The sequence below is a fragment of the Amborella trichopoda genome, chromosome 1 (genome assembly GCF_054954075.1).
Source record: "Amborella trichopoda isolate Santa Cruz 75 chromosome 1, AtrichopodaSantaCruz75HAP2 v2.0, whole genome shotgun sequence".
Lineage (NCBI taxonomy): Eukaryota > Viridiplantae > Streptophyta > Magnoliopsida > Amborellales > Amborellaceae > Amborella > Amborella trichopoda.
The window spans coordinates 60,275,040-60,294,152 of record NC_142336.1 but is presented as its reverse complement, the minus strand read 5'-3'; the positions used below and the strand labels follow the sequence as shown (position 1 = coordinate 60,294,152).

General features: G+C 37.2%; 2 protein-coding genes across 5 annotated transcripts; one reads left to right on the top strand and one right to left on the bottom strand.

The window, feature by feature from the left end:
- Positions 1 to 858: 858 nt before the first annotated feature.
- Positions 859 to 2,858, bottom strand: CRR28 (Tetratricopeptide repeat (TPR)-like superfamily protein). The gene has a single exon (XM_011627376.3). It carries the CDS (start codon positions 2,728 to 2,730, stop codon positions 928 to 930), a length of 1,803 nt encoding a protein of 600 aa, XP_011625678.2. The 5' UTR covers positions 2,731 to 2,858; the 3' UTR covers positions 859 to 927.
- A 3,366-nt stretch (positions 2,859 to 6,224) lies between these two features.
- Positions 6,225 to 16,097, top strand: LOC18440537 (dolichyl-diphosphooligosaccharide--protein glycosyltransferase subunit DAD1). Of its 4 annotated transcripts, none has more exons than XM_006850678.4 (6): positions 6,225 to 6,367; positions 12,867 to 12,995; positions 13,085 to 13,132; positions 15,509 to 15,596; positions 15,702 to 15,745; positions 15,826 to 16,097. In XM_006850678.4, the coding sequence occupies exons 2-6, from the start codon at positions 12,894 to 12,896 to the stop codon at positions 15,907 to 15,909; spliced, it is 366 nt and encodes a 121-aa protein (XP_006850741.1). In that variant the 5' UTR covers positions 6,225 to 6,367; positions 12,867 to 12,893; the 3' UTR covers positions 15,910 to 16,097. The 4 variants fall into 4 exon arrangements, with proteins under 4 accessions (XP_006850741.1, XP_088707269.1, XP_088707274.1 ...); XM_088851143.1 differs by having other exon boundaries at positions 12,678 to 12,995; XM_088851148.1 differs by having other exon boundaries at positions 12,615 to 12,995.
- Positions 16,098 to 19,113: the final 3,016 nt, after the last annotated feature.

Here is a 19,113-nt window from a genome sequence, read left to right as displayed (position 1 = left end):
AAATCTCATTTTGAGTTTATGAACGCTGCTTGCATACAATGTTACCAGATAAACACTTGCACCCACAAAAAATGGCAATGCCAAACTCATTATATCTAATTTCTGTTTTTTTTTTTTCTCTTTTCTTTTTTGATCATCTGCTTGAGATCTATACGTGTGCAAAATTTAGTATTACATGTGGCTCTAATTTTTTAAAGTGGATTAAGTATATAAACTTGGCGCCATATACAAATTTTTTCTTAATGAAATGATTTCTTTTAGCTTTCTCATATGGTCGTGAATGTGATGGGGATGTTGAAGCGGTTTTATGGACCGAAGACCATGTGATATTCATTGAATTAAAAGACGGACATGCAACTTCAATATGACGGGGAGGACCAAAGAATAAATATGCATTAATAAATGCAAGCCTGGTAACACTCGCGATAAGTCTTAATAAACAAAGATTGTATATCATGAGATTTTATTTTTGGTACAAGAATGTCACAATCATTTTTAACCATTAAATGTGAATTTTAATAGATAAAAGTGTCACAACATTTAAAAAATTTTGTTTTGGACTTTGTACCTAAACAATGATACGTCATCAACCACCGGATTCAAATCTAACAGTCAATAATGATTGTAGTTTTGTATAAACCATAAATACTTGTAGTTTTGTATAAACCATAAATAGTCTCCTTATGTACATTTCTGAATAAAAAGACCCTTCTTGTAAATGTAATTTTTCTAATTTTTGTATTCTACTTTATTTTTCAAGAAAAATCAAGTAATACATATCACAATTAGGAATTCTCTAGACTTGGTTAATTTTATTTGTATTATCATGTCTTTCTTTATCCAAAAACACCAACATGCTTACTTAACTTTCTTTTGCTTTTTTAAATTGATACGTACATACATATACAAGTAGAGACCATCATGAGACTACCAGTAATCCATGCAAGAACAGGAGCCTTGTCTAAAATGGTGGAAACGGGCCCGATCTCGCATGATGACCTCCCTCTCATATATAAGAGATACAAGCTTTATAACATGATGGCAATCGCTACACACTCTTAGGTTCTTCATGAGCCTGATGGTGGTGCCCGGGGTCGTGCTGATAAGCCCAAACGCAATTGCTACTCTGTCACTGTGAAGTAGAAGAGACTGCTCTTTCCCCCCATCAGGCTCTGCTACATCTGCCTTTGAAGCATCTGGCACATAACCATTTGATCTCAAACGGCCCTCTACTTCATCCAACATCGAATATATGTCTCTCGATCGAGAGTGTGACGTATCCCCTGCTAAAAATTCATGCACCACTCCATCCAATTCTAAGTAACTGCACCCTGGTGGCTTTGCTACATTGTTCAGACTCATCTCCTTCCTAACTTCCCCTGCATTGTTCCATCGATTGGCTCGTGCATATGCTTTCGATAGTAACACATATGCACCACTAGTATCAGAGTCGAGCTCTAATAAGTGGCTTGCAGCCACCTTACTGAGGTCCAACTTGCCAGGACTCCTAGTACAGGAATCCAGTAGAGTCCTCCAAATGATAGCATCTGGCGTTAATGGCATAGTGGTTATGAGCTCATAGGCCTCATCTAGCCTACTATTTCGGCCCAATAGGTCAACCATGCACCCGTAGTGCTCAATTGCAGGTTCAATTCCATACCGACTCCTCATTGAATTGAATGTGCTTAAGCCTTGGTTTACAAGGCCACTATGCGCGCATGCACTCAACAAGCCAACAAAAGTAATGGCATTTGGCTTGAAGCCATCCTTGAGCATGCGAGAGAACATGTCCAAAGCCTCGTGGCCCGAACCATTAACAGAGAGCCCTTGAATAATCGTGTTCCATGAAGAAACATCCCTACTACCCATTTTATCGAAAACCTGTCGAGCAATGGTTACGCACCCACATTTTGCGTACATGTCAATAAGTGCATTACACATCAAAAGACTTTGCTCATTGTCTAACGAGAGTCTCGTTGCGAGCCTATGCGCCCACACACCCAACGCAAACGCACCCAAACCTGCACAAGCACAGACCACACTATGCACCGTATAAGCATCGGGAGCTACATCACCAAGCCTATTCATCTCACTAAACAATCCCAACGCTTCCTCAAAGAACCCCAACTGAACATACCCATATATCATAGAATTCCATGATACCACATTTTTCTCAGTCATTTCATCAAACAATTGGCGCGCTAGATTTGCCACCCCACAGCTTGCATACATGTGCACTAGCCCATTGTTAACGTATGGGTCCATTGCCAACCCAAGCTTAAACACCAATCCATGGATTTGCTTACCCTCAAAGAGGGCAAAGAGAAAAGCACAGGCCTTGAGAACAAAGGGAAACGAAAATTTATCAGGCATGGGGTTCGAGCGCAGGAGCATGAGACGAAACAGGACAATGGCTTGGTGCTTGGTGTGGGGGCATGGCGCGGCAGCATGGGCGCGTATGAGAGCGTTGAAGGCGAAAGAGTTCGGGTTTTCGGGTGGGGGGAGGTTGAGGAGGAGGCGCGCAGCATAGGCGGGGTCGAGGGGCGCGCAGGTGCTGATGGCGCGGTCCAAGAGGGAGGAACGGGCGAGGGCGTGGGAGCGGAGCATCAGGGCGTGGACTTGCTTGTAGTGGGGGAGAGACAGGGTGGTGCAGCGGTCGAGAAAGGCGAGCCATGAACGCGAGTCCTGGTGCGAGGGGGGCGCGCATGGCTCGCACAGGCAGGCCCGCATTGTTGTCAGCTTATTTAGGATCGTTGTCCTCAATCTCAAGGCATGCCTCTTTTCACATTGAAAAAGTTCATACAAGGGCGAGGCCCTGAACAATCAAATTATGGCGGACCTAAAAAATCTCACTAGAAAAGGCTGTTTCGATGCTAAAAAATTCTTATATTAAACATCTCGATCTCACAATGCATGAAAAGGTGGAAAAATAGATTTCAAGTCTTGAAAATAGTGCATCTTATAATGCATTTTCGAAGTGCTAATTTTTAAGATTTTCAAATGTTCATAGATCTCCTTGATTTACACTATTTTTTAACTTTAAATTTTATAATAAAAAATAAAAATAAATTTCAAACCATGATAAAGATTTTTTATATTAAAACAACATATTTCGACACGCTTTGAAGGTGTGCCTTGCTTTGATTGTTTAGGGCTTTGGCCTTATACAAACCATACCCTTATTTGGGTAGTGACCATTTGATGTGAAAGCTGCTACATTGAGTGTGTCACAAAGTTTGAAAGAATTATTTTTTAAACTTTGAATTTGGTCAATGAAATAAATGCAACCACCTAATTTTATATTCAATGGTCAAGATTAATTGTGACTACCTTGTACCAAAGATAAATGATCTCATTGTATACTTTTCATTATTATTGCATCAAAATATTTTTTCTTGATGCGGGAGCATATTACTCCAACAAGTTAAACCTAATCTAGAAGTAATTTCAAGACCTTAATGTTCGGGGACATAACCTCTTCAGCCTATAGACTAAGAAATTTTCATATTACTCTTTATGCACCTGAAGGATGTTAGAACTGTATGTCTGTATATTTAAGCCTTAAGGCTCCATGGAAGATGTATTTCAAAACTTATTGAAGATGTGAACAAGAGCCCCATTTATAGGGTTACAAAGCGATGTACTATTAAAGAAAGTAACATATGCAATGAACCACCTTCTTAATATGGAACATATAAAAAAAAAATAATAATGTTCTCAAAAAATAAGTGCAGGTTTCTATAATTTCCACATTCCCTTTCAAATTCAAGATGCGTTAAGATATAACAACTTAAGTTTGGACAACTTTCCACATTCTCCCTCAAACTCAAGATGAGTTATGATATAACAACTTAAGTTTGGACAACTGGCCTTGGAAACAAAGCAGAAACAGAAGAGGCTTGAGCAACTGCAAATTAACGATCATCAGAAACCGACGCCTCGAACATAGCTGTCACGCATAGCAACAAATCAACAAGCCTATGAAACAGACAAACTCGAGTAACGAAAAAAAACTCGATCATCACATAGGATGGAGTAAATGAAAACTCCATTATCCAATAGGATTGAGTAACAGAAAATACAATCATTAAACATGGTCGAGTAACAAAAAACTTGATCATCAACCATGATCGAGAAATTCGATCATTAAACAAGAGGCACTTGGAAAAGCCAACAGAAATAAGCAGTGGATCAACAAGCATAGTTGGACCGTAGATTCGAAGTTGAGAACAATAAGATCCAAAATAGATCAGAGAATCAAAACATGACTTAGCAGAGAGATAGATCAAATAATCGAAGCACGACTCAACAGATCAAAAAGGAATTAACAATAGACTATTTTTAGGGAGAGATAAACCAAGAAAGAATGAGCAAGAAGAAATCCAAAACTGAAAATACTGTCGAAACTAAATATACCATAGATGAAAAATTTTCAAAGAATGCCATGTTGGAAAGAAAACAAGTACTTATCTTGAGTAACCAGATTTGTGCTATATTGTAATTCCTGAAAATTGATTACGATGGAGTCACAAAAAATTGTTCGAGATAGAACCTCGCTTTGATACTATGTGAGAAACTGTATTTCTGTATATTTGGGCTTTAAGCCCTCATAGAAGATGTATTTCAGAACTTATTGAAGATGTGAACAAGAGCTCCAATTTATAAGGGTTACAAAGTTTATGTATTACTAAAGAAAGTAACATATGCAATGAACCACTTTTTTAATATGGATACACATAAAAGGAAAGAAAATATTGTTCCAAAAAATAAGTGTAGACTTTTATGATTTCCACAGAATAAAAAATGTCCCAAGATTGAATAGAGGCCATTCAATTTTTTAAGGCTAAGATCTAATTGTTAGAAAACTTAAAATTTAAATTTTATAGTTTGAAAATAATAATCTAGTGAGTTTTAGATGTTTTTCATAATTTTAGATCGAAAAAATACTTCCAAGTATACCTTCTTACCGAGGAAATAGATATATACAAAATGCTCCTGCAACAGCATAATATACTTTATATATATACAGCTTTTGTCATCCTCAGTTCATGTGTAACGTTATAGTTAGTTGTAAGCTCAAACTCAGATAGTGATAATCCTTGAGCAGACTAAAATATAACCATGAGGACCCTAAAAAAAATCACCTCATCGCAATAGAATTTTTTTTATTTGATATTATCTATCACAAGCACAATCTGTAAAGGCACAACAATCCATCAACGATGTCTCTAAAATGAATCTTCATAGAAAAAAAAGAGAACAAGTTGAAGAAGTTAAACACAAGCAGTTGATCATAAGGCCATATAGTCGAACATGGAAGCCATGAAGCCACAAGTTGTTTCCTTGGACTCAAATAAGCACTCTTTGGCATTCGACCAAATCCCACCTTTCCCATACCTCCGTCGCAACGGGTCGGGTTGGACCAAGTTAGCTAAGAACTTCACAAGCTAGAGCTGGGTCAAGATTGGCCATGCCAGGCCCGGGCTTGCCGGACTGGCCAATTGGTGTGCCCTTCCTCTTCTCACTTGTCTCCGGCCCATTGGTGTGCCCTTCCTCTTCTGACTTGTCTTACATTCGGATGGGACATGGTCATAGAAGTGAGGCCATTCGTATATGAGATTCCACTGGCTAGGCTTGGGCTAGTTCTAGCTTGAGCCTTAGCAAAAGGGACCTTAGCCTAGTTTGGGCCAGGCTAGGCCTAATACATTCAAAGGGGAAAAAAAAAAAGAAGAAGAAGAACAGAATGTAAAATACGAGGAGGTGCCACCCCACAATTGTCCAAGCACAAGCCTAGCCCTAAGGGTGGCAAAGGGTTGGGTGGCCAGGCACGGCTTGGTCAACATAGCCCTAAAAAACTGGGCCTGGGACATAAAATGTGGCTTTTGTAGCCCGAGGGCTAGGCCAAGGTCAGGTAACAAGTGCACAATGGTTGGGCAGGGGTCATGGCCACCTTGGTTTCGGCCGTTCCTTTTTTTTTTTTTGTCTTTAATTATTTTTTTACTTGGCCAGGCCCGACTCAGCCCGGCAATGGCCGGGCCTAATGTAGGGCTTTTTGACCATGTCAGGGGAAGCCTGGACGTGGACGTGGAACCGGACCCGCGTTCTCCACACAATTTACGAAGGGTAGTATTGTAATTATGCGCTATGGATTCTAGTGAGTAAATTGGTCATTTTCCCTGCAAAGTCTCCGTCTACTTTAAGCGCTGCGAGGCATCTCGCGAGGCACAGAGCAACAGCGCCTCTCGCTCTCTTTCCCAACAAAACAGCAGCTCCTCTGCGAAAGTTTTCTCTCGTCCTATCTTCCCAGAAAAGGCACCTCGCCAAGTACTATTCGCGGCCTTGCTACCTCAACAACTACCTTCAATCAGTGAGTTATTTGTTGATTTTGCATTTTTTTTCTTTTCTTTTTATTGCTAATTTCGGGTTTCTTCGGCGACACTATTGTTCTCAGGGTTTTTTTTGAGGAAACCCTATAAACAAAAATTTCTAGGGTTAAATCTACTGAGTTACTTATTTTTTATACTTTCCTATGTTGAATGTAGTATTAAATTGGTTTAATAGTTTTCTCTGTTGTAAATCGAGTTCTAAGGCAATTTAAAAGCTTTATTTCGTGATTTTTCTATGTTGTAAATCTAGATTCAGGATTAACTGATTGTTTTGAGTGCTTGACATCAAGTTCCCTGACAATCCATCCATATTAGAGTGTCTTTTGGCTGTCTGCATGATAAGATCGTGGCTGCACAATCATTTGATAGTTTGGGTTCTTGTTGGAATCAGTATACTTCATTCCAGACTGCTGTAATTTTGATTAGCTTGAGTGATTCACTGACATTAGCATCACCCTAGTTCATGCAAACCTTAAAATAGTTTATTTGAAAAAGAGGATTAGAAAAAAGAAAGACTTGCTTGGTTCAGATTTTCACATTAGCTTCGGTAATCCGTCAAAAAAGTAGTTTTGATTAGCTTGGGTAATTCATATTTTCCTGTATTTCTCTCCTCTACCTCCTCTCCTACTTGCTTGGTTCAAATCTCCACAAAAAACCATATTCTCTTCAGTGTTTTAAAATGCAGCCACATCGTGCGGTATGCGGTGGGCGGCTCCACATCAGAACTGACCGCATATGCGCTTTTGACCTATGCGGCCACATATGCGCCTCATCAAGCCGCATTGTAGCCACATCTCGCATCGCACCGCATCCCCTTCCGCTGAATTTTTTTTTTGATTTTGCCCCTCTGCGAGGGGCAAAATGGTCCATTTGACCATCCAAAAATGGGGGAAACTGTTTGGGGGGCTTTAAACCCCTTAAACGATGATTTCCAGCCACTTTTGTGGCTTTTTTTGCATCAAATCGAGGGAAAATTTTTTTTTGGCGGAAATTTATTTTTCATTCAAATATTCGATTTAGCAATTGTTTGATACTTGGATATTGATTTGATACTTTTGATTGTTAATTTGAGGATGTTAGGGTGAATTTGTGATAAGAAATCGGGGGGCAAAATTTGACTCTCAAAATAGATGATTGTATTAAGTTATTAACTATTAACTCTTCTTGAGCTTGACTTTTGGTTTGTAATAGCACTATTTTGTGCTTATGGTTGTTTATGGTTGTTGATGGTTGTGCTTTTGTGCTTATGGTTGTGCTTATAGTGCAAACTTGTGCTTATGGTTGTTGATTGTTGAATGTTTTACAAAGGTTGTTTCAAGTTTCTAGTTTCTATCAGGGGAAAGTGGATAACTGGATACAGAATCTCCGACAGCTAATAATTTTGAAGTTAATCATTAAACTAAAATACCTACTATCACATATATCACCTCCATATTTTTTCTATGCATTAACCTATTTTTTAGATTTTTTAGAATTTTTTAACATTTATTGACCGCATCGTTGCGTTGCACCCGCATCAGGGCCACATCAAGCCGCATCGCCGCATCGACCCCCCACCACTTTTGGTCGCATCCCACATTTTAAAACACTTATTCTCTTATCCTAAACTCATTATCCAATTCAACTGCAGAACGTTTTGGTAATGGGGTAAGGCTGGATCTCCTTACTCCTCACCAAACCGGACCCTTTCTGGACTTTGAACATCACCACTTTGATCCTTCACTCCCAAACGTATCAGACTATGAGACCACGATCCCCAACTTCTTCGAGTTTTGTGATACCGAGCACATGGATTATTGTCCATGCCATGACACCAAGAGAGAGGAAATTTGACACCCATATGCTATTTTTCAGATACTATTGTCTTTGCGCGTCAAATGAGTATTGATTATTGGTTTTAGTTTTGTAGGACTTCTGTCAAGAAACTTTAGTTTCTGGGAATGGTCATCATAGTCAAATTTGGAGGAGATTGGAAGGTGCTTTGGGGTTCATAATGAATGAGGATTTGGTTTCAATGCTCTTATTGAACACTGATATCTGAAGTGATCAACTTTAGTTTCATTGCTAATTAAAATGTTGGTTGTCATTTTTTCTGTATTTCTGTTTAACTAATCCATGTCACACCCTTATTTGAGAAATTGCCCGGATGTCATTTGGATGACAGTTCACTTTATCCATCAACCTTTTCAATGCCCTTTAGAAAGTTATTGCTGAGTTATTGAGAAAGTTTTCTTAGTATGCCACAAATTGTGGCAATACTCAATATTAGCATCCTATCTGTTATTTACTGTAAGGATCTTCAGCTGTACTTGGTTTGAAAGAAACAATAAGATTGGCTACAATGATTATGATGGCATCACATAGTTAGCATGATTTAGTCATTAAGGGGAAGGGGAAGTTATCAGGTGAGATGTTTTCATGCAACATGTGGGTGTAAAGAGATAGAGCATTAGATGGGGATGGACTTGATGACAATATTCTAATTATGACATTCCATGTGTGAAAATTGTGGTTGTGGGCTTGTTGGAAGAGTTTGAAAGTGTATTTTAGAGAGTGGAATTGAGAAGAGAGAGAGGAGTTTGGGTTTTAGAGACCCATCAGAGATTACCGCTGTGGTGGTCATTTGCGCATGAATTTGATTGAATTATTTGGAAGATTTGCTCTTTTCTAAGAGGGACAAGAAATGGGTTTTGAGGGAATGTAATTTTGAGCTAAAAGATCTAGAGGTGACTAGTTCTAGTATGGGCTTGTTTGCGGTTACATCCCTAAACTGTTTTTGCATTTGAATATGAGGAGGAGTACTACAATTGCATGGGAACTTGACTGGTTCTGTTTTTTAAGACCACTTCAAACTTAATATATACGTAAACTTTAATCTGAATTGAGGGTTGTTAGGATATGGATATCTCAGGTTCATATCGATATACATCATTATGGATGTATGGGTATATATCTTTTCATAAGATTAGGTATCTAGAAGATAAGAAGAGACCAAGTCAAAGTTACTTGGTCATCAGGTTAGTTTGGTGATAAGGCTTCCTACTATTTACCTCTATCTCCAAGAATCATACCATATTTATCTCCTGTTTGTGGGATTGTCTTCTGTATATAGAGGTACTTATTGATGTAAACATTCATCCAAAATAGTGAAGATGTAGCCAGTTGGGCTTTGGATCTGTGGACGTAAAGCTTCGGCCTGAATCACGTAAATGTTGTGTTCTCTCCTTCTCTGTCCATTATCCATTCATTGTCTCTGCATGTATGTTGCCACGAATTCTAACATGGTATCAAAGCCATGATTGTCTGGTTCATGAATACCGAAAATAGGTTTTGGTAAATGCCACTTTTAATAGCGTCAGAGATGTGTATAAGAGACGCCGACTTGTCTGTCTCAAGGCTCAGTCAAGCCTCATGTTCGTTGTTTTCTCATTCCATGCCTCGCTCGCGCCTTCGCCAATTGCATATAACTTTTGGGAAAGACATTACCATTGCATCAAGAATATAACAAAGGGTTTTATGGTGAAGTCTCTGCCATTTAGCGTGGAGGTCTTGAAAGGGCATTAATAGGTGGCAGTTTGTAGATCTTGGAGATATAGCAGTGGCATAGGAAGTATTACCGTGAGAAACATCCTTTAGATCGACAAAATAATTGTTAGCGTTGAAGTATTCTCTAAGTATGGTATCAAGTAAAAGCATTTTTTTAGAGCCTGAGAGTTCTTTACAGTAAACAAAAAAAGAAAAGAAAAAAAAAGGCAGCAGTAAAGCTCCTATCCATAAAGGAGAGAAAAAAAAGGAGATCAAGTTGGGATCATCGAAAGTTTGCACATTTCGTTAGTTTGAGATATTATTTTGATGTTGTGAAGATTGGTTTTTGCCTCCGATGAGTTTGGGTTTTGCTATGGACTTTTGGGCAGAATTTGAAAGTGGGTTTTGTATATCAATCAATTTTGTAATGGGCTCTGGAATCCTTGAAATAATATTGGAGATGGTGTTGGTAGAGAGATTGATTTAGTGAACCATTGATCTTGGGGTTTTTCTCTTTGACAAAGAAAGAGGGGGAGGAGAGAGAAAGAGAGAGAATAGAGAAAGAAAATAAATTAGAGAGCCTATAAGTTTGTAGGATTTGCATTCTTCACATTTCAAAAGGTTTCGGTCGGATTTTCTTTTGATTTATGTTGGCTTTTCCAAGTACCTCCTGTTTGATGTTCGAATTTCTCGATCCTGGTTGATGATCAAGTTTTCAGTTACTTGTTACTTGATCCTGTTTAATGATGGAGCTTTTCGTTACTCCATCCTGTATGATGATTGAGTTTACTCGATCCTGTCTGCTTCAGATGTCTACTTCAGATGTCTATGTTGAAAGATCGAGTTCTTTGTTACTCAATCATGTTGGATGATTTTCCGTTGCTCCATCTTGTGAGATGATCGAATTTCTTTTCGTTATTCGATCCTGTCTATTGATCAAGTTTTTCGTTACTCGATCTCATATGTTCCAAAGGCCTGTTTGTTTGTTGTTGATGGAGTTCTTTCGTTAGTCAATTCCTGAGGCCGTTTGTTCTTGAGGCTTGCTGCAATCTGTGATTGTTGTTCAAGCAATTTGAAGATCACTACCCGTTTTTGGCAACTTGGTATTGTTCAAACTTCAGCTGCTTCGTGTCAAAGCATCTTGAGTTTGAGGGGGAGTGTTACGATATGGATATCTCGGGTTCATATTGATATACATCATTATGGATGTATGGGTATATATCTCTTCATAAGATTAGGTATCTAGAAGATAAGAAGTATGGGTATATATCTCTTCATAAGATTAGGTATCTAGAAGATAAGAAGAGACCAAGTCAAAGTTACTTGGTCATCAAGTTAGTTTGGTGATAAGACCTCCTACTATTTACCTTTATCTCCAAGAATCATACCATATTTATCTCCTGTTTGTGTGACCTCTATATTTAGAGGTATTTATTGACGTAAATATTCATCCAAAATAGTAAAGATGTAGCCAATTGGGCTTTGGATCTGTAGACGTAAGGCTTCGGCCTGAACCATGGAAATGTTGTGTTATGTTTTTCTCTCGCCACTCTCCATTCAATGTTTGTGCATGTATGCTCTCACGAATTCTAACAAGGGTGAGGCTCGAAGAGAGGGTGCAAAGAGCATACTTTTCGATACTTGCTGCAAATTGCAGGATTGAGCTGCAGAGGCCACAATGGGGCTTTTCTTATCAGACCCCTCATTGCGATGTGCTTAAACAATTTGTAGCGGCTTGATAATTTGTGGGTTTTTTGGGTTTAGCTCCAAGCGTGGTTTTATTGTCTCTTCCTTATTTTATTAGCATAATTTTCTTTCTTGAGTGGTAACTTAATCTTTTTCACTACGTTACTTATGCAAGTATAAAGCACAGTAAAGTATGGATGGGTAACTTGGTTTTGGATGGGTTCACAATAATCAATCTCGTGGATTGGTTGTATGGCTCTTTTCCTGATTGTATTTCAATGTTAGAATATGAATGGCGTGATGATTAGTGCGTTGTGGGGTATTTACTTGTTAAATAAAATGGATTTTTGGGGTGTTTGGTTAGTTCCTACTCTGGTTTTTTTGCTGCTTGTCTTATTTTCATTGGCTTAATTTCTTCTAGATGTTTGAAAAGACTTTTTTTCCTTGCTCAAACCTATTATATAGACCACTTCAAACTTAACATATAAATAAACTTTAATCTGAATTGAATGTACATTTAGGTGCCATTAAAAAATGTCATCTGCCTCAACAAATAATGGAGGATTACCTCGACGTTTCTGTCCTCGTCGCCATATACGTTAGTGTATGCATACATGCGCGTGCCATAAGATTGTTATCTATCCATATATATATCTCTCTCGCTCTCATTCTCTCTATTCAAGTGATTGTTTTCGTGTTACTATTTCAAAGGAAACAAACTTAGCTTCTGTAATATACTGGTGGCAATATGGAATGGTTAAAACTTTTAAATATCTATTTTTTAAATAAATGATATATATTTGCTCTTGAGGACTGCCTGTGCATTGAGTGAAATTTTGATATTAAGAAAATCAATTTTTTCAATATTTATTTAAACATTGGTATTCATTGAATCTATTTGCATTTTTGGTTAATACGTAGGATGAATGGAAGGAACCTTATTTAATTACAAAATGTTTTTAAAAAACTGCAATTCGCACATCATATCAATGAAATACATAATGAATAGTATTGCAGGCAGTTTTCAGCTTTCCCATTGCTAAACAAGTGAAATTACAAGCACCAGAATTTATCAAACAGGGTTTCCAGCTTTCACCCTACCAAGTTTCACTTGCATCCCAGAATCTAGGAAAATCAGCAGGAGGGGTGATTCCCAGGGGCACTGCAGTGAAAGTTATCAAATGCTACCTATAACGCAGACCCTTCCGACGATTAAGACGTTATTAGGGAACCCTACGCTCTACTTACTGGCTTTATTTCATCTTGCAGAGAGAAAGAGAGAGAGAGAGAGAGAATATGGCGAGGTCGTCGTCATCGTCTTCAAGCACTGCTAAGGATGCCCAGGCTCTTATACAATCCCTCCGATCTGCTTATGCTGCAACCCCCACCAACCTTAAGGTTTCATTTCTCTTTCTCTCTACTCTCTTTCTCTCTCTTATTGCCTAATCGATCTCCATTGAAGATTTTTTAAACCCCTATTTTTGCAGCTCATAGATTTGTACGTTGTTTTTGCAGTCCTCACAGCCTTGATCCAGGTGTGTAGTTTTTCTAGTGTATTTGCACTTCTCATTTTCGGCCGCTATTTGTATTCTTCCATTGAATGGTTATGGAAACTGAAATGGGTGGAAAATAAAACTTCCTTTTTAGTTTGGATAATTTTTTTGGGGATAAAAGAATTCCCAAATGGTGCAGTATGTTTTAATCTTTGTGGACCTATAGAATCTTTAGGTGAAGGGCTTTTATACTTGCAGATGATTATCACAGTCTGTATGTTTTATGGGTTTTCAGAGATGGTCCTCGACCTTCATGACTAGAGAAATATGGCTATGACACCAAATTTTTTGTGTTTCCAAATGTTAAACAATTACAGTCAATCTTGGAAGGACATAGTACAAGAAATAGGGAACGGTAAAGGGCGATTTCATTCTTAGTAGAACTTGTTAGCAAATAGCTTTCTTGTAAGTATTTTGGTCAGTTCAGCATAGAATGATTAAATAACAAGAAACTAGAATTCTTACCAATAATAAGCAAAAGAAACTAGGGTTCTTTCCGAATCCTCTTTTATGGCATGAGTAATGCAATGGCCTGTGCCTATGTTTGACACTAACACATGTATCGGTGTCCATGCAACATGGTTATTTATTGATGATAGCACCCATTCCTTTACTTCGAAAACTGAGGCAACTAACTCAAAGCCTGATATTTTGTATTATGCTGGAAACATAGGATATGGATCTCAAAATTTAGTTCGTCATATTGGAAATCCTGAAAAGAAATTACTTAAATACTTTCAAGAATATTTCGCATTGGTTTGCAGCAGTCTTCAATAGTTATTCACTTTGTTTCTTTTCTATATATGTCAATGGAAAAGGAATGCATGTATTTCTCCTGGATGGCAGTTCCAGAGTATTTTCTGGCATCATGCTCCTATGATGCAAGGCCAATTAACAGGAATTTTGAAGACCTATGTCATTATGATTCTTTTGGGTGCTAAATAATAATTTCTTCTATCTTCGTGCGAGGTTTAATCCATGTTCTGATAAACTGATGGATGTAAATAGTTGTGCTTGATAGAATAATTTGGGGTCCTTGTTATGGCTATATATGTTTTCAAGAGTACTAGTTTATGCGTCAGTGCTCTTGATTCTCTTATTATGAGTGCTTGTGAACCTTTTTTTCCTTTTTGAATGTTATAAGCTTATGCATTATTTTATGTCCATATAATCCTAAGGTTGAGCAGTATCTTCAGAATCACATCTCTCTATTTCTTTTCTTCTTTTTTTTTTGCTTTTCTACAAAATAAAATCATGCTTTTGTTCTCATATGAATACCTTCAAAAGATGAACTTGGCATCAACCTATCTTGGATTTAGAAAAGGAGCAGTGTAGTTAATCACACCTGTGATCTTTAGGTCCCTTGCATGGAAACAATGGGTTTTAGTACTAGTATTAGTACTAGGTAATCATTTTATAAGAGCAGGAAGGCTGTTGTTGTGACTTCATAAGATCATTTTGATTAAATGGGATTGCTAAAATTTCCTCATCCATTTTTAAGATCATAGGGATTGGAGTTGGCGTATCTCATTTCACTTAGAGACACTAGGAAGTATTAGTTTTATGTCATATTTCCTTTTATGAGTAACTTATATTAGTGAATGTGAATATGCTGCAAATGGGACAATGTATGTTAACGTGAAAATGTGTTGTATAGAACATATTACTATAATTGGAAGGTTTCCCCTATGCTCAAACCAAAGCTTGTGATGCCAATCTCGACTTGATCATCATGTCGGTCCCCCTTTTGTGTGTGTGCTAGTGGAGATCTCCACATATCTGCTGATGCCTAAGATTTCCTCAGTCACATTCACAGTGTTGGGGTTAATAGGTTTTTCTAATGCCTCACATGTTAGGCAAATTCCTTCTTCAATCAGTGGGATAGAAAAGTTTCACATGGAGATTGGGGAAATTTGGTCATTGTAATTCACTATTTCAACCCTCCGTATGAAAATACGTTCTTCACGCCCCATGTTCCAGCAATTTAGGATTGCAGACTGATCAACCTTCATGTTATGTTTGAGTGCATCTTCAGTAGGGCACCTCCTTAAGCGGCATTGAGGAGTTCTATCACCTGCTATAATCCGCCACAACCCATCAAGAAACTAAGTTAGTGCTCAACCACCACACCCTTGATGTTACAACCCTGCTCTCTCTCGCTCTCTCTCTCTCTCTCTCTCTGAAAGATTTCGACTAGTTGTAATGATAAGCAATATCAATCACAAAGAAGTAATGGATGAGAACATGCAACATATTCTAGCGCTATGGTTTACACTTTTTCTTATGCTTTATGAAGTCATCTCCTGTCTTGGTTCTGCATCAATTGCTTATTTCTCATTTCTTTTGACAATGGAACAGGTTGTATACATGGCAATAGTTGGATCATTTCCATTCAACTCTTTCCTTTCTGGAGTTCTTTCTTGTGTAGGCACTGCTGTTATTGCAGGTAAGATTCATTATTACTTCAAATAATTTGTTTTAGAATGCCTGCTTCCATATAATTTCAGGAGGATTTTATTATAATACACCGGGCAAATATCTGTTGGTGCAGTTTGTCTCAGGATTCAAGTCAACAAAGAGAACAAGGAATTCAAGGTAACAATAGAATCCTATATTTGTTTTTCTCTTCTGTTCCATTTTGATAGGCAAACCAACTGATCTTTTACACATTGCAGGATCTTGCACCTGAACGAGCTTTTGCAGACTTTGTTCTATGCAATCTAGTCCTCCATCTGGTTATTATGAACTTCCTGGGCTAGAAGTATAGCATCTCATACCGAATGGTTATGGTATCATGGATATTAAACTATGAGAAAAGAACTGGCAAATTTGAGTTCATGGATATTAAACTATGAGAAAAGAACTGGCAAATTTGAGTTAAATTTGGGTATCTACAAAATTTTTGGATGTTACATTTAGCTTTGTTTAATCACAGAGGGTTTGCTAAGCTGGCCATGAAATCACCCTGGTGGCATGTAGTTTGGGAATTCCCTATTGGCTTCTTGTTTTTGTTTGATTGCATCGACCCCCTTTGTTTTCAATATTACGGACTAGAAATGCATCCCAAATCATTATAAATTCATTTCCACCTTAAACCCATAGATTGGGATTCCAAAAAGGGGCAGCTTTTATGATGTTGGAGTAATTAAATTGAACAGTCCAGAAAGAAAGTACGAAATCAACCATTTTGAAGGCCTTTTTTTTTTTTTATCATCATTGTGGTGGCCTAGATGATAAGACCTACAGAAATTTAGATTCAAGATCCATTTCCAAGATGGAATTTGGGAGGGTAAACTCACTGTATATGCTCATCCATCCCCAGTGCGCCTAAACCTTACTTTTGGGCATTTAAATAGCCTTATGTTTTAGGTTTACCAAGGGGATATGATTTCAATTTTTTATCTTGTTGAGTTGGTGACCTGGGAAGGTAGTCTGTGGCACAATTCCATACCAAATGGCTGAATCTTTAATGATTTCCAAAAAAATTTGATCAAGCTTCCAGAATTTTTTAAAATTAGTTTCCAAAACATACCGTCATAAATATGTCAAAAACTTCGTCCTTCAAGACGGCCAGTTATTTAACAAATTTCAATGATGGAAAAAAGTTATGCTGAGCGACCCCAGATGAACATGTAACAAAAAAAATAACGGATTCCAAGAGGCGACGAGTTGTGGAGTAAGAAAGAGGGCCCCAAATACGAAAGGATCCCAAAAGGGCCAAAGAATTGTAGTTAACACACAAGTCCGGGGACATGGTCAGCTAGGAGTTTAATGGTAGCGTTCACTTAGGGGCCTTCTTTGGTTTGGTCAAGCAATTACATGCTTTGGCTGATTCAATATATATTATATAAAAATATATCAAATAATAGAAAATAAAAAATATTTTTTAAAAAAAGAATAAAAAAGGCATTTAATTTATTTAATTGTGTGAGGATATAGAAGTCCTTTCATATGATGAAGAGGTGCCTGGAAATCAATGTATTTTATTTTAATTAAAATAAAGGACAGTGGATTTTTACAAGGACACGGTTAGAATGCGGCCAGCCCATATTGTAAAAATGCAGGCTTGGCAATAAATATATTTTTTGAATATAATTTGATCCACATTTTTGGAGAATAAATAATCTTAAACATAGAGATCATGAATATGAAAAATAAAATAAATTATACAAATTAAAAATAATAATTATATTAAGAAAACATTTGGACCAAAAGTTGCCATCGTTTTAGATGGACCATCTATTTACATCCATCTTTAAGATGGATGCTTTATACCTATGGACCGTATTGTAGAAGTACGGTACGAGAGCTCGTACGAAACAATTGTTCATTTTACAAAGAAAAGAGAGATTGGGAAAATTGGTGCTTCTTAAAACAGAGGATGACTGAACCGCATGAAACAATTGCTCATTTTACAAAGAAAATAGAGATTGGTACTTCTTAAAACAGAGGAAGAGGATGACGAGGGATGGTGAAGTCTCGGCATCACAGGAGCCTTGTAGTAGGGCCTCTGCGCTCTCTCTATGCTTGAGAGAGTTTTTCGGTTTTAGAATGACAGCAATTTCGTTTTATCGTGCTGAAAACAACGTTATCAAGTTCGTTTCTGCCGCACTTTGACTTTAATCCGCTGAAGCTGACCAAAGCAGCAGTCTCAGGTTTCGCTTTGCTTCGTTCTAGGCAAAAAAACCCGAGGACTTAGGTCTTCAGCCAGCAAAATGAATTTAATAACATAGGATCAAATGAACTGACCAACAATACGCCAAATGACACAGATTCCCACGATGCCAGAGATCATTGTGAGGAATCCCCCCAAGGAATTCCAAGAAAGGCAAAAGATCCTGATGAAACAACAAAGAACTTAAAGAGGCCATACAGGAAAACGGTTCTACAGAGCCAAAATACAGAGAATAGAAAGCGTTCTAAGTCCAAAAACTAAGGTGAAACGACAAATAATATAAAGGCAAAAAATTATGGTCAAGGGGCAGAGAGCTCAAAAAAGGCAAAACGCATGATAAAATAACAAATCCAGGAACCTATTGGGAAATTTATATACATGAAACTAATTAAGTCTTTTAATAACTTAAACGTAGCTTTTTCGGTGGTATAGTCTTATGGTATTTTGGCTATTCGAGACTTTGATTATTTTTTATCTGATAATTTTATTTCAATGGTAATTGTTGTAGGTAATTGTTGTCTTCTTATTATATGGCACTTGATCCATCAAAATTTTGATTTTCTTTCGGAATAAATGGACCCTTTGTGAACGAAGACTTGTGAAAATCATCTTCCAATTAGGGAAAAACTACCCTTTACCTTAAAGAATAAGATCAAATATTAGTCCTTTATGCATCTTACCACCATCAACTGATGGGTTCTGTTGCAACATGGCCTGCTTGTGTAACCTAGCTAAATAATTACGTGACATCTTTTCCATAATTTTTGTAAACATTCAAGTGCGTTTTCCCGATAGATAAATCACATGAAATGTAGGATGTCACTGTAAAATTTCAACTTTTTAAAGATTTTTCTTGTAAGGTGCCATAGATTTTGAGCTTAAACATCAAAGTTGATAAGAAAAAACGAGAAAAAAGAGATACATATAAAAAGTTCAAGTTAGAAGGGATTGTGATCGGTATATTTATCAAAACAATCATTATTTTTTCATTAAAAATTTATTTAAATAGGTAACTTTATCGTTACACAAAAATAAATTTGAAATTTTCACAAAAGTACAATGGTATTTTAAAAGTTAGTATCCTCTAACTTTATTTGTAGAGTGTTATTGTCCTTTATTTAAAATTTCAATTATAGCCTTTATGGAGATGCAAAAATACCTTTTGCCTTGTCGTAATATTTACAAATTTGCCCCACAAAAATAATTTTTTTAAAAAACAACCAACAAAATTAATAAATTCACCATTCACAACTCTCTCTATTTTGAACCTTTGTAATTTGAAGGGTTG

What these genes read in the sequence shown, in the direction of transcription:
- CRR28 (XM_011627376.3), bottom strand. Translation starts at nt 2,730, where the DNA reads ATGCGGGCCTGCCTGTGCGAGCCATGCGCGCCCCCCTCGCACCAGGAC.
- LOC18440537 (XM_006850678.4), top strand. Translation starts at nt 12,894, where the DNA reads ATGGCGAGGTCGTCGTCATCGTCTTCAAGCACTGCTAAGGATGCCCAG. An exon ending in AGGCACTGCTGTTATTGCAG is followed by an intron (nt 15,597 to 15,701) that starts GTAAGATTCATT and finishes CTGTTGGTGCAG; the next exon opens with TTTGTCTCAGGATTCAAGTC. An exon ending in AAGAGAACAAGGAATTCAAG is followed by an intron (nt 15,746 to 15,825) that starts GTAACAATAGAA and finishes TACACATTGCAG; the next exon opens with GATCTTGCACCTGAACGAGC.